At 31.6% G+C, this 15,264-nt stretch overlaps 1 protein-coding gene across 2 annotated transcripts; it reads left to right on the top strand.

Annotated features, from left to right (window-relative positions):
- The first annotated feature begins 1,698 nt into the window (after positions 1-1,698).
- LOC144848322 (uncharacterized) lies at positions 1,699-13,979 on the top strand. Of its 2 annotated transcripts, XR_013613844.1 has the most exons (6): positions 1,699-1,872; positions 8,437-8,553; positions 10,293-10,460; positions 11,006-11,140; positions 11,529-12,420; positions 12,496-13,979. XR_013613844.1 is itself a non-coding variant. In XM_078705037.1 (5 exons), exons 1-5 carry the CDS (start codon positions 1,845-1,847, stop codon positions 11,609-11,611), a joined length of 531 nt encoding a protein of 176 aa, XP_078561163.1. In that variant the 5' UTR covers positions 1,699-1,844; the 3' UTR covers positions 11,612-13,979. The 2 variants fall into 2 exon arrangements, 1 of the variants encoding a protein (XP_078561163.1); XM_078705037.1 differs by having other exon boundaries at positions 11,529-13,979.
- Positions 13,980-15,264: the final 1,285 nt, after the last annotated feature.

Genomic DNA, 15,264 nt, shown 5'->3' with positions numbered 1-15,264 from the left:
ATGATCAATAGAATTTTTTTGCCCGCACCTGGTCTTTAAGATTTGATTTCAGCTGAGTATGTTTATTGACCAAAGTCACATAGATATACAGTGCAATAACATAATAAAGATACAAAATGTACAAAAAAGTAATATCCACCACTGGCCGTTATCTCCGTCACAACGAAACATTAGGAAATGTGATGGAGCTGAGCTGACGGAGAAGATATTTAGCCTAGGACAGCCCCCGTTAGGCATGTCTCACAGCGGAGATGCGGTGTACATACTGCTAGATACCGTGAATAAATTGTACTTCTTTACCAAAATACAGATAGATATGTGATCAAGGACCACTCAATTAAATTTGGGAAGCAATCCGGACCACGGTCCCAATTCTGGACCACTTTTTAATATTATTTTCAGACCGGCTAGTATTAAAAGAAGACAGAATTTTCTAAGCCGGCGAGCAAAAAAACTGAAATTGCACTACTTGTCCAAAAAACTTCATTTTTTTACAAGAGACAAGACTTATAATTTGTGATGTGTAATTTTGAAATATAATTTGATTTTATGTAGCCTACAGGTTTTTTGTTACGAGTAGTTTTTAAAAACCTTTCTTTCAAATTCACCCGTAATTGTTTTTGGCGTTTGTTAGTCAACTGAAATTATTGCTAGTTGAAAGGCATACATAACATTACACTAAACTCGCATGATACCACCACCAGGGGCGGTCGAAGAACTACTTTTAGGGGGTTGCCCACGAGTCCAGGGCCGTCGATACTGAGTCTTTGCGCCACAGGTATTTTGTTAAATGACACCCTAGATGGCCGGAAATGGTACTCTCGTACGTAAAGTTCACGATGGCACCTCTAGTTCGCCGAAAATGACACTCTATATCGGACTACCAAACGGCAATATATACCATCTTATCCCGCCTATTTTTTCCGGTAAAACACACGCGACGCATTTTTTTGTGCGTTCAATGGGAAGGTCAGAGAAAGTCCCCGACGAAGGTACTTCCGGTAAGCTAATAAATTCTGGCAATTATAATCAATTAATACGAATTAATTATTATTATCAATTAATAATTAAAGAAAGTTAGAAAAATATGAAGCTGCTGCTATAAATATATTGAACAAAACGTTAAATTGTATATGATAAATAAGTCAGTAAAACCACAATTTCCATTCATTTTCATATCTACTACTGTACAACAGTGTGTTGCTTAAACTGCACCCCAGAAAAGAAAATATGATCGAAATTTGCAGAAAGAAGCAATAGTCATAATAAAATTAAATAATAAATTAAACAACCAACGAAGGATACTAAAAGAATGTAAAAAGAACAGAAATACAAAAAGGATGAAGGGCCGAATAAAAAATATTTCGTAATAAGGAAAACATGTAGACAATAACAAACCATCCTGCCCAAACAGAAAATATGGAAACAAAATCGTGGAAAGCGTGTCTGAACAGGGAGGAATGACGGAAAACGTTTCAGGGGAGAGACTAGTATTTTTTAATGACGTTATTTATTGTCACATAAACCATGGAGTAAAGAATATTCTTTACTCCATGCATAAACATTATTATTTTGTAAGTTATTATAAACTCTCACACTTCCTTGTTCTGCTGATCGAACAAACTGTTATACCGCCATCAAGTAGATATGTGCGCGTAAGATGAGCATTGGGCATATAATAATAGCGAGTTAGTCGGCGGTAGATAAAGAGTTCGTAAGTTTTTGTTGTGAAATATTGATTGACAGAAAATTGTTCTGAAAGAAGGGTTGAAAAACAACTGTGGAAATAGTAATATGACACTCTTTTTCAACATGTAGTGAGATGTTTACTATGCATTACTAGAATGAGGGAGCAAAAGGAAGAGAACAAATGTACGTAGACATGTGCCTGATCGTTTTATGTTCATTTTTAAATCTGATTGTTAAAACAGTAATTGTATTAACACTGTATACTGTACTTAACAACAGTGTTTAGACCCTCTCTGGTTAGAACAGCAGCATGTGTTTTGTGTGCTTTCTCCTGTCAAAAGGAAGAGTGTCAGCCAACAGGGCAAGCTAGTGACAGTCTCGCTAGCTAGGACTAGGCCTAGGCTACCCTCTTGTCTAGTAGTAGGAATGTAGTAGTACAGTTAGTAATAGTAGCCTTTTTCATGGCACACAGTGTCCCATCATGGATGAGTGTTGACAAAGTCTAAATAGATTCGTGCATACTGTATACACGAATCATCATTTTGTGTGAATGTGTATTTCATTCAAATCATATCGTGTCAACTTATTTGAGTTTTACAACAGTATCCAAATTGTTTACAATTTGTCTGTGGTTATAGTTGTCATCTATATGTATGCACCATTTTTTATCTGACAGACAATCTTCCATTTGATAAACAATTAATTATTGCTATAGTGACACACATCAAATGACTCAGTGCGCTGCATGCTTGATTGGCATTTCGAGCGTGTTCACTTTACAATTAATCTCTCGAACATAGCAGAGTGAAAATAATATTTTGTCACACCCCCGTGCCTTGATCCGGTGGACCTGAGAGATGGAAAATCCCTCTTTACTATTGAGGAGGTAGCGGGACGATTCTGGCCTGAGACGATATGACTGTGGTTTCAGCACGCACAGACTTCTCTCTGAGCGGCGTGCCAAAGACATTTTTGACATTCCATTTTCTATAAAATCATCACATGTATCTCTCTCGCAAAAAAAATGTGAACAGCGATGGCAAGGGAAAGTTGAATAACTGGCGGTGAATAAAAGGTAACTGATATGCCAATCAAATAACATGCTTCAAAGAATAAAATTGCGAGTGAATTGTGGACTTACTGGATGACATGATCGTCTAACAATTGTGATACTGTACCCTAAAATTAAACTTTAGCTAATATGATTAGCCCTAACCTAGAGGGCCTATGTTGAAAATAATTTAATCAGTTTTGATATAGTAATAATTGGTGTATAATCATACAATAATCCTGTTTTAGTAGGCTAGGTATACTACGAACGAATTTTATTGTTGTCCATGATGTACGTAAGCCTGGCCCTAGTTTCATTCCCTTGTACTGTATTTTGACTCCAAATTTGATAACTAACTTTATCGCATGAATACACACCTTAGAATTAGCCTCATAAGTACTTTTATGAAGAAGAATCACATAAAAAGTAATAAATCCTTAAATTAATGGTTTTACAGACGTGTTTCTCGCACACTGTTCGCGAATTTCGCATATTCATTGTTCAATATTTTTGTTTCTATGGAGTGCCAAAAGATAATAAAGACTAAAACTCAGTAGAATGCGTCAATTTCTAATGCATTTATTGGTGAAATACACGTTTAATTTCAATATATTTTGTTAATCTTTCAATAAAAATGCTGTAATATGTTACTGATAATACTGTTCTGTTTTCTAAGAATAATAATCGATCCTAAATCAACATCAATACCTAGGCTAGACCTACAGTAGGGCATCCTAATGATGATATTACGATTTTATTCTTAAAGTTAAAGATGTATTGTCCCTTTGACTAATTCCAAAAAAATAAAAAATAACAGATTTCGAAAAAAGGTGGGTCATTTTGAAGTATCATAATAGTTATTAACTATCACCAAAAATTTGTCAAAAAAAAAATCATTTAACTGAAATACAGACGTTTTTTTGTTAAAAAAATAACTCTGACTTCCAGTCAAAGTTTTTGATCATTCATACCCCATATTGAAACGCGCTTGTTTGGCGACTCTGTATGCATAATCATAAAACTTCCTCACAATCTGTGTGAAAATACCTTCTCAACCGTGAGTTGTAAACAATCCTAATTAGCATAAGCATAATGCGTACTCGTGGTTTGAAATCTTTGTTTACTTTCGCTCACAACGATTTTCCAGATGAAATGTAATCAAACTAATTTACCTGTTAATTACGTAAACTTGTTGCTTTTGGCTCGAATTTTCGACTTAAAGTGAATAACTTTAATATTACTTTGATATGGCCAATTTAAATTTAGAATATTTTGACCTTCATTTTTTTGTGTTTCAAGGGACAATACATCTTTAACGAAACCGTGTACAGTATCAACAGTAAACATTTTTCTTTATTGACACAGTGACAAAATATATTGAAATTGAACATGATTTTGACCAAATAATACATTCAATATATGGATTCCACAGAGTTTTTAGCCTTCTATCAATGTTGCTCTTTTGTCGTTCCATAGAAACCAAAATATTGAACATTGAGTATGCAAAATTTGCGAACCGTATTCAAGAAAATCATCAATTTAAATAATTTATTGTTACTTTTTATTTTTTCTTCATAAAAGTACTAATTCATGGATGGAAGGATCCTTTACATGTACATTAGATACAGTCATTTAAATAATCCCATAGCCACATCTATCCTATCAATAATTGATTAATGCCAATTGAAATTGTGGTGCACTTGTATTAACTTTACTTTACTCTCACTTTATCTCTTAACCCAGAGTATACAGTAAAACCCAGAGTGTACAGTAAAACCCAGAGTGTACAGTAAAACCCAGAGTGTACAGTAAAACCCAGAGTGTACAGTAAAACCCAGAGTGTACAGTAAAACCCAGAGTGTACAGTAAAACTCAGAGTGTACAGTAAAACCCAGAGTGTACAGTAAAACCCAGAGTGTACAATAAAACCCAGAGTCTACAGTAAAACCCAGAGTGTACAGTAAAACCCAGAGTGTACAGTAAAACCCAGAGTGTACAGTAAAACCCAGAGTGTACAGTAAAACCCTGAGTGTACAGTAAAACCCAGAGTGTACAGTAAAACCCAGAGTGTACAGCAAAACCCAGAGTGTACAATAAAACCCAGAGTGTACAGTAAAACCCAGAGTGTACAGTAAAACCCAGAGTGTACAGTAAAACCCAGAGTGTACAGTAAAACCCAGAGTGTACAGTAAAACCCAGAGTGTACAGTAAAACCATGTCCAGCGACAATTTAGATGCTTGAAAAGTACAGTAGCGCCACACTGTGTAAGTAATGCAAATTGAACAATTCTTTTCGTGGATGGATGTTGGATTATCGAAGAAACGACATGATGATCAGACCCAATTCAAGGTAGCAGGACGATTTGACCCCTAAGACTATAATGGACCAGGCAAAATTCATAAGAATATTAATTATTACAAAATGTTTTAGAATTCCTAGATTCGTTACTCTCTGACTCAGGCCTAGTCTATACATGGCACTTTAATCCCTGCATTAGTGATGTATAAATTTACCCATCCCCCTCGCTCCTTTGGCGTTACCACTGACCAGGGAGTTGTAAAATAAAGTAAAATTTTACAACTCCCTGTACTGACCACCCACTTGAAAAATCGTTCCCACGCCACTGGTTTTATTCTGTAGTAGGTGCAATATGACGTTGACGTTATCGATAAACCTGTTGGTTGATCAGCTAAGTAACTGATTACAGTCAACATCAGGTAGTAATTACAAACCATTAGGCTTACTGTAGTTTTTTAGTTTGTCATGATGAAAGTACAGTACATTCTTTTTCACCTATTGTTGGTTGCATAGCATTTTGTCGACCTTACACAAACAGTGTTGGTCTCTATTTAAACAGAAACCTGTTTCATTGATCTTAAATCCCATTAGTGCTTTTAGTTTAGTAGGAACTTATGAGATTTGATATAATTGATGATTAAATGTCATGGTGGGTAGTACAGTGTATCATCTCTTTTAGATGGTTTATAGTGTCACACAATTAGGTGAAACAATGCAATCCCTATGGCCTTTCAAGTTTCAGAGAACATATTGTCATAACTGCAAGTATGGAATTACTGTACAACTTTTTTTTTATTGAAGAGATTAAAACTACAAATTTTCAAATATACTGTATTGTAATTTGTATACAGTATGGTTTGTTTTCCTACAAAAGGTATCGAATGTTTAGTGTTGGTTGTTATGTAATTAAACAGTTCAAAGAACTTCATTATTTAGCATCTGTAGAGCAAGTACATATTACACATCAACTTGTTGTCATAAGATATGACTTTCTTTGTTGACTGTGAGTGCAATGAAGCAGAAAGTATATACTAGGTGACCTGTTATTAAATAAAGTGAAATCTATGTGGCATCAATAAAAGAACAATTCAAATTGTATTATTACATCATAATTGTTATTGCTCTTTGCCCTATTGTTTGTCATTACTTATAGCCTGTTAAACATTAAATCGATGTATATTGTATAATTAATAAACAATGGCATAAAAAAGCCAATTTTTTGCTACCTGAGCAAACAAACAATGTTAATTATTAAATAAGCGCAACATCAACTGACAGTCAAGTAAGTGATGCACTTGATTTCTGATCCATCATTTTAATAATCATAAATTGTTATGAATTGTAAATTCTATAGGCCTATTATGCTGTGGGCTAGAGCGATACAGTACACTAGGTTTGATTTGTGGTGAGTAAAACTGACTTAGCCCTTGTAGTACTCAATAACGATGATGAGAAGTAAAACGGGAAAAAAATTGTTGAATTCCCTCACCATAACAATGATGCCAGCCAGTTGGCTGATTGATTAGTTACTGTATAACATTTTATTTATACTTCAAAAATATGCATGCATGATTTTTTTTACAATCATGACTCGGCTGATGCTGTTTCTCTACAGTAGTCCAAATTATTATAACAACTTATCTATTCCATCTCCAAAGGTAAAAGATTATTGAATTATAGACCAATCAAATTATAAATTTCTCTGGCAACATAAAAAAATAAAATTCTAAGAAATAATTGCTATTATATCTGCCAAATAAGTTTAACCTAGATGCCATGCTTATTTTTTTTAATGGTCGATATAGCAGCACAGAGATGCTTATCTATTCTGTGGAAAATTAAACCTAGAGGGTGCTTTATTTTGCGATTTTTAAATAGAGGGCATTTTTATCCAGTTATTAAACATAGTGCGAACATTCATTTTGTTGTTGCTAATTGGTCACTGAAAACATTGATAGGTGTCTTGCTATCCTTTGTTTTCTAAAGTTTGATTTCACACTATTAACCTGGTGATTAAATTAAAATAATTAATTTGTACTGTAGTACAGTAACTGTAGAGATGCACAGCAAATATCACTTAGCTATAAAATATTCTGCACTTTAGATAATTGTCAAAGCATTATATGTAGTAATGCCTGAAAAAATGTGTGTATGAATGTTGATGTGAGAATATTTTGTGGGTTGAAAAATTGACTGAGTTGAAAATAGAGCAGTAAATTTGTCATCAAATGAAATATTCTCTCTATTCAATTTATACAAAACATTCATTATTCTGAAAGTTCCATCATAAAATCATTTTTTTCTGTTGTCTTGGTCAATTTATTTGGTTTTCTTAGGCTATTTCGTGGTTTATTTTACATCAACATTTTCACAGTTGTGCTAAACAGCGCATAGAGACTATTTGTATTTTGCGCTATATAAATTTAAAACCATTAAAACCATTAAAAACCATTTGAAGAATGCTAGGCCATTGAAAAAGGCAACTTTAGACGCGGAGTAGAACAGTTATAGTCGGCATGCACAATAAGTTGATTTCTGAATGCGATCAGTCAACGTCGTGTAGCAAAAAATCTCAAAATATTTTAGAGAAAGCTGAACGTGCATTTAGAGCTTGTTAAATATCACAATTATATATCACTTTTACGTTACTGTAGATAGGGCTAATTTCAAATGACATGTGATGTGTAATTGAATAAGAATATAATCTGGTTGTTCAGGTGTAATCATTTTTTTTAACTAAATAAATAATGTAACAGTATTTAAAGCTCTGTTTACAGGACTTAAAATTTCATTTTGTTTTAAATAACAAAATTTCATTTAGTTAGCATTTTAGTTATTTACTATTTATTTATTCTTAAAGAATACTGATGACTGTTCGTGGTCTACAAATTGTTAAATTTAATTAACACTGGTTTCTCGTAGGTCTATGAAAGTCATGAGTACAAAGTGCAAACTATCTATAAATTATGACCCTACTTCAGTTTTATTAATTTGTATTTTATACTCATTAAAAAATACTGTACACATAATAATTTGTGTTGCTATGGAGATACTCTAGTTTAACGCCTCTTCTTTTTTTTTGGAACTTAAATATATTTTTTAGAATTTCTATTGATGTTATTTCATAATAACCATGTTTATTATAAATTTTAAAAACTGAATATATGTGAAAGTAATGTTTATTACGTTTTATTATAAATAACAATGTTTTTGTTAGCTGCTAAGCATACTAAAAAATACAAAATTCTATTGAGACATGATAATAAGTATGCATAATTTACTGTACTAGAATTATTATATCTACAGTCATTTCTAAAATATTCATAATTCCTCTTTTAAAATGTCATGAACTTTGGCATTCTACAATTAATTAAGAATGTGATCTTTTCTTTCGTAGCTATTAAGAGGTTTGCATACACTGGACCCTCTTCAAAAAAATATGATGAAGAAGCCACAGGTTTTGTGAATACACCAGTCTTTGGCTTCAATCAAGCACATCAAATGAAGAAGTCAGGTAATCTGATTAGTGATAATTGATCTGAAGTCTCAAGAAAGAAGTTTATAGGCCTAACTGTATTTTTTGAATGAATTTTTTTATGAATATGTCGCAGTAAGTCAGTATCTACCCTGGCAAATATTTTCCCTGCAAAATAATTATGTTCTAATTAATAAATTTGGTTAATTTATTAATTACAATGCCATTTTGTAACAATCTCCATTGCACCCAGAATTCAAATTCAACAAACAGTTAGTTCATCAAATGCCACACAAATATTCAGAACATAAAATTGAGGACCCCTAGAAGTAAACTTGTCTCAATTGGTTTAACATGGTTAACAAAAAATAACAAGAACAAGTGACAAGTGAGATGGTTTGCAATACTGTATTGCTAGTCATAGTAATACTAAATTATACAGTAATAATTAAATGTTTATTTATTCACAAAAAGAACATCCGGGTTTGTTATTGAGTGAGTGTGAGCATCTTCTGAAAGTTATAGGATTCTATAATTATTTTTTTTAAGTTAAAAAAATAAATAAATATTCACATATAAAATCTATACAATTTCATCTATCTAATCTAAACTAGGTTAGTTACAGTATCAATTAAAACAAACATTTTTTTGTTGTTGAATATGCCATTTTAATGTCACTTTAGTTATTTACTTTTACCTGAAAAGATTGTAATTTAAAGATGTATTGTCCTTTTGACTAATTCCAAAAAAAATAAAAAATAAAAGATTTCGAAAAAAGTGGGTCATTTTGAAGTATCATAATAGTTATTAACTTTCACCAAAAATTAGTAAAAAAAAAATCATTTAATTAAAATACAGACGTTTTTTTTGTGCAAAAAATAACTTTGACTTCCAGTCAAAGTTTTCGATCAAAAAATATCTCATAATGCAACACGCTTGTTTGGCTACTCTGTATGCATAATTATAAAACTTCCTCAAAAATTTGTGTGAGAACACCTTCTCAATCGTGACGAGTTGTAAATAATCCTAATTAGCATCATGCATAATGCTTACTCGTGGTTTGAAATCTTTGTTTACTTTCGCTCACTGCGATTTTCCAGACGAAATGTAATCAAATTAATTTACCTGTTAATTACATAAACTTGTTGTTTTTGGCTCAAATTTTCGAATTAAAGTGAATAACTTTAATATTACTTTGATATGGCCAATTTAAATTTAGAATATTTTGACCTTCATTTTTTGTGTTTCAAGGGACAATACATCTTTAAAGCAAAAAAAATCAAATCGGCTGCCATCTTTATTAAAATGTCTGATTTTATTAATTTTAAGTTTTCATGTTTTTGGTGGGAACATCTTTAACAATAACAGTTCAGTCAATTGTTTAAAAAAAACTCATTACATGTAGCTGTCAGTTACAGTATTAATGAATTAAGAAACCTAATAGCATGACATACAGTAGTATGATAATGTATATAATAATATGTTGAGTTATGTAAGAATAATTTATACACTTAGTATTGCTCTGAAATTGTAGACCTAATGTTATTCTTTGAATATTGCTTGAATCATAATTTTTCTTTTGTGAAATAAAAGTTCATAAATTATACTCACTGCATATTTTGATAATTAAGCAATCAAATTATTAATATATAACTCCAGACTGGTATTTGTTCAAACACTTTGAAAATTAACAAGAGAAAGGAAAAATTTCTCCTGTGCATTTTCAAAATATTTGAAAACTTGCATTATAATAATGTTTTGTGAAATTGTTTTTTTAGATCCATGGAAAGATAAAAATTCTTCATCATTATTTGACATGGCCTTACCGACAAGTCCACGTACAGCCACAACAGGTTTCTACTCACGTTATTCAAGTTACAAAGGTGGAAAAACGGATGGAGGTCTTCCGAAAAAATCATCACCTTCCAACAGTCAAGAATTCGCAGGTGAAAATAGAGTACAATATTGAAAATGATTGTTTTTGTGTCTACAGTATTTCCAACTTACCTGGATAAACTGACAATAGGAATAGGAATCTCCAGAGGAAGGGCTTAGATACAAAAGGTTAACATTTCCTAGTAGAACAGCCCTGTACCATAATGGACCAGTCTGCAACTACTCCCTCATGTGGGAAAATCCCAATGCACCACCATCATCATTTCTTTTCGTAACTTATTTTTATGATTATTTTTGTATTTCAATATTCAGAAGACATAAAATGTGAGGAATCTTGGCTAATTTTCTGTTAATTAGCCCAATGTTTTTTACAAAAATAACAGAAACGCACAGTTTTATACACATTTTTTAAAACCTAATCTAAACCCCAATGGCCGTATTAAACGTTCATAATAAGAGAAACACCAGTACTTATAATTTAAAAATTCTTCTATCTAATAAGTAACACTGAAAGTGAAAAACTTTTAAATAGCTACTGGTCCCACTTCTCACGACATTCTATCTGTATTGACTGTTTGTTAATTATCATTTTCAGGAAGTAGTGGGATATCATGGAATCAGTCTCGTGCGGGATACTCCTATTCCCATCATGACCCCAAGCCAACCACTGGCCTGGAAACCAAACGAAACTTTCAAACGCTAAATCAATTATCAATTGCTAAAAAAGAAGGTTTGTCTAATTCTCTTATAATGTCAAGTTTGATTTTTCTGCTGGCAATGAAATATACAACATATATGGGATAATAATTATAATTTGTAACAATTCTGGACATAATCTAAAATTGAAGCTATGGTATGAGTATTTGGTTTACAATATAAATATTGAGATTTTTTAAAGTTTTTCAGTAAATTTCTCCATTGAACTGTAATAGCTACCTATGTTCCAAAGCCATGTGTACTAATAATCATTGCTATACAAATAGAAAGGTTGATTGATCATAAGTGCAATGTTCAAACTGCCAAATTTCTATCTTTGCTGATATATATATATACATTGATTACAATACATTATTATGCTTTTGAAATGATAACAATTATTATTTCTTTTACCTTGGCAGACACAAGTGGCAGTAGTGAACGATACACTGGCACCTCATACAAGAGCAGACCAAGTGCGAGTAGCAGTTGGAATGATCTCTGATATTTTTGTAAATAGTAGAGTAGGTTAAGAGAAAACTGTGAAGCAAGCAAAGATTTCATAGGGCCTGCTTCATTTGAAAATCTATAAGAACAAATTTCTTTAAAAATGGTTTTTGTAGTTTCAGCTTAATTTTTACTACATGTAAACCGGTAGGTAGCATTGGTTATGAACACAGTTTGTTATTTGAAGGTGTGACTGTCAAATGTTCACACTGCACCGTCACATGTCAGGATTTTTTCTAAGGACCTAACCCTAACTCCACTCCCAAAGACTTGTAATAATGTATTTATGTAGAGCATCTTGTGTATATGTTTGTATTGTGAACCTCTGAGGGTCCCTAATGATCAGCAATTGCTGGATGGATCACCCTCATTAAATATGGTAAAAAAAACAAAAAAAACAAGACGATTTATAAATATTTATTGTATAAATAACGTTTCATCTCGACCCAAGGAGGTCAACTTGAGGCTGTTTTTGTATTGCAGCTAACAATTGCTCTAAAAACGGTTTTAAAACATTTTATTTTGTGGTTTTTTAAAAGAATGGATTTAAAGCTGTATTCTCCTGCTCAATAGAAAAATGCTCATATTAATATCATTTTGTTTATATTTCCTCTTTCACCCAAAACTTGTATTTTATTGACTATAGAAGTGTTTGAGATGGTTGTAGAAGCCTGAATTGATTACGGTCTCGATAGTCAAAACCATTATTGAAAATGGAGCAATTTTTAACTGAAATACAAGTTTTGTCTAAATTTTCACTTCAACCTAACAAACTGTTTATGGGTTATTAGGATGCCAGAGAAACTGGTTTTATTTTAGTGACAAATAGGCTGAAACACAGCCTTTGTTCTGCTTTTTTTTTTAAGCATTGAGATACAGTAGGTGACTTTAAACAAACAACATATTTTTAAAATGTTGAATGTTCTTCATTGAATTATGTGGAACGCTACGAGAATAAAGAACAAAATCAATATAATAATTAAAATGTGCATACAAAACAAGTGAACAATATCATGAGCTATGGTAAAATAAACTGCCTAAAAATTGTGAAATGATTTGGATAATTCACATTTTACATGTTAGATGTGATTTAAAAATGTATGTATGTTCTGTTGTGTGCATTCCTGTGTGTATTTTTCTGTATCATCTCCACTTGCATCGACACATTCATTTCCACATCCCATGTGCATTCTCATGTTCCATACCTTGTGCATTTCCACATCCCATGTGCATTCTCATGTCCCATACCTTGTGCATTCCCACATCCCACTTGTAATCCCATCAACATTCCAAAGTCCCATTCTTATTCCCATTTTTACTGTAAGCAGTACAGAACAGAATGACTTTCACTTAGTTAACTATAGTAGTTAAAATTGTTTTAAATTTTTTGTATACACTATTAGAATTACCACAGTATATATTTATGTTCTATAAATTTTACCTAAATAATTGTTTTATAATGTCTTTTCTGTCACTAGCTTTCTGGATTAAATAGCCCAAAGCCTGATATTTATTTATATATTTATTCAATTCTTTGCAGAATTATAACTTTTATTTATATTTCTATCTTTCGTCCACTAAAACTTAGTATTATATTATTTATACTGTGAAATGATAACATGACAAAAATAAGCGACCGTGAAAATAAAGATTTCTCTGTACAACTATTACAGTTCAAAGATGCTATCAATTGGACTTGACTATGAAATGAAAGCCTCATTGGTCTGTGGTAAGGCATGCATATCAAGCAGAAAGGTTCGAGTCTATTTTCACGCTCGCTGATTTTCCAATGTTTATCATTCCAAAACTATTCCGTCTATATTTATGTCCGTCTTTGTGTGTAAAAAAGTAAAAACAATTATATAGTATTATGTATTAAACTGTATATTTGTTTTATATTTATACTGTAGACAATAATTTTATATTTTTTAAATGTATTTAAAAACAGCAACTTCAACAATTAGTTTATTCAAGTTAGTTTAGAGCGGCTATACTAAAAACGTTACGTCAAAAACTTTTATATGTTAACATGTGTGTAGAGTGTCTAATATACTGTAAACATTATGCAAATTAGTGCCGCATTATATAAAAATCAACTTTTTGCCATATGGTGACCAATAATACTAAAGATAACTATTAACAAATGATTCGTTCTTTTAATGATTTAAATGATAAAAATGTTAAAAACCATGAATGTTTTTGAATAGAATATAGAATAGTTTGACATTATCCCAGTTATTCTGGGGTGCAATTGTTTCTTGTATTTGACAATGGATTAAGCTATAAGTCTGTCATACAGCAAATAGATGTACGGTCACTCCTGATATAAAACTCAATAAAAAAAAATGAATTTATTTTATTGTAAACCTGGATTTTTTATTTTTTTATTATCAAATAACATTAATGATCTTTGCCAATAGCAGGCATATCAGTGGATTTGTGAGATCATGTCAGTGTTAACATAGTCTCACTTGTGAGGTGTTGGGATTGTTTCACTTATATTATATCAGCAAACAAATCCAGCTGAAAACATGAAAAGTGTCATTCACAAAATAAGCAAACCATTCAATTTGTTTTGTTTCTAAAGCTCTGTCTACACTATCAATTTTTATGTGACAAAAAAATGTGATGTGCCCAGATATGGACATGATGATGTCATATCACTACTATATTTGGGCATATCACACTTTTTTGTTAAACTAGTTTGATAGTGTAGACACTTTAACTATGATTAATGTAAAAATAGTCTTTTTATCTTGAAGTTAATAACCTTTTGAATCAATACATAACCTTCAGTTATATTCATATTTCATAGTTTTTCTAATGTGTGTGCTATTTCCATGGCAATGTAATTGCATATTTTTTGTTTTCAATAATGACAGGAAATCTAATTTATAGTGGAGTTTCAAATCAAAAGACCATGTATAATGAACTGAAAATAATGCTTTTAGTTGATGTCTATATCTTGCTAACAACAAATAAAGCTTTATGGCTAGGTATACACAGCCATTGTGTCAATGTTAAAATTCAGTAGATTTTACTATACAATCATTAATCATAAAATGCTAGATATAAATTACCTACAACTCTGATGAATATTTATAAAAAATGTCATACGCATGCAAGAGCGAGTAACTCTCGCCAATTACAGGATGGATAAATAAATAAAATAAATAAATAAAATTAATAATTTATCGTGCTTAAACTAAGTCTTATTTGAGGCTTAAGGTGTGGAGTCATACAACCCTGCCACTAGGTCAGGATTGAGCCCCGGCTCCCAAGCAACATATCGTGGCGCTCAGCTGTGGAATACCTAAACAATAATCTGAAAAATTCAAATAACCTTAAAATCTTTAAAGACAATGTATAATTTAATAACAAAAATGTGTCCTTGTGTTGTTGCTGTTTGTCTAATTTACTAACTTTAAATTTTTGATTTTTTTTTTTAACCTTGATTTTAATTTATATTACAATACAGCCTCGTGGAAGAACACCTTTCTGGTGAACGAGTTTTTCTTTCCGTTGCAAAAATATTTTATTATTAATAATATTATAACAGCTCCACTACTACTATTATCTGGGCACATTTCAATGATTTTTAGAGACAAGTTTAAATGTGACCACTAAAACATTGGCCTCAAAACTGCCTTT

Source organism: Antedon bifida, chromosome 7, assembly GCF_963402885.1.
Source record: "Antedon bifida chromosome 7, ecAntBifi1.1, whole genome shotgun sequence".
In the NCBI taxonomy this organism is placed as follows: Eukaryota; Metazoa; Echinodermata; class Crinoidea; order Comatulida; family Antedonidae; genus Antedon; species Antedon bifida.
This window is presented reverse-complemented; position numbering and strand designations above follow the sequence as displayed.

Bases quoted from the DNA above. Each gene is read 5' to 3' on its own strand.
- LOC144848322 (XM_078705037.1), top strand. From the start codon at position 1,845: ATGAGGGAGCAAAAGGAAGAGAACAAAT. The intron at 1,873-8,436 runs GTACGTAGACAT...TTTCTTTCGTAG, and splicing joins GCAAAAGGAAGAGAACAAAT to CTATTAAGAGGTTTGCATAC. The intron at 8,554-10,292 runs GTAATCTGATTA...TTGTTTTTTTAG, and splicing joins ACATCAAATGAAGAAGTCAG to ATCCATGGAAAGATAAAAAT.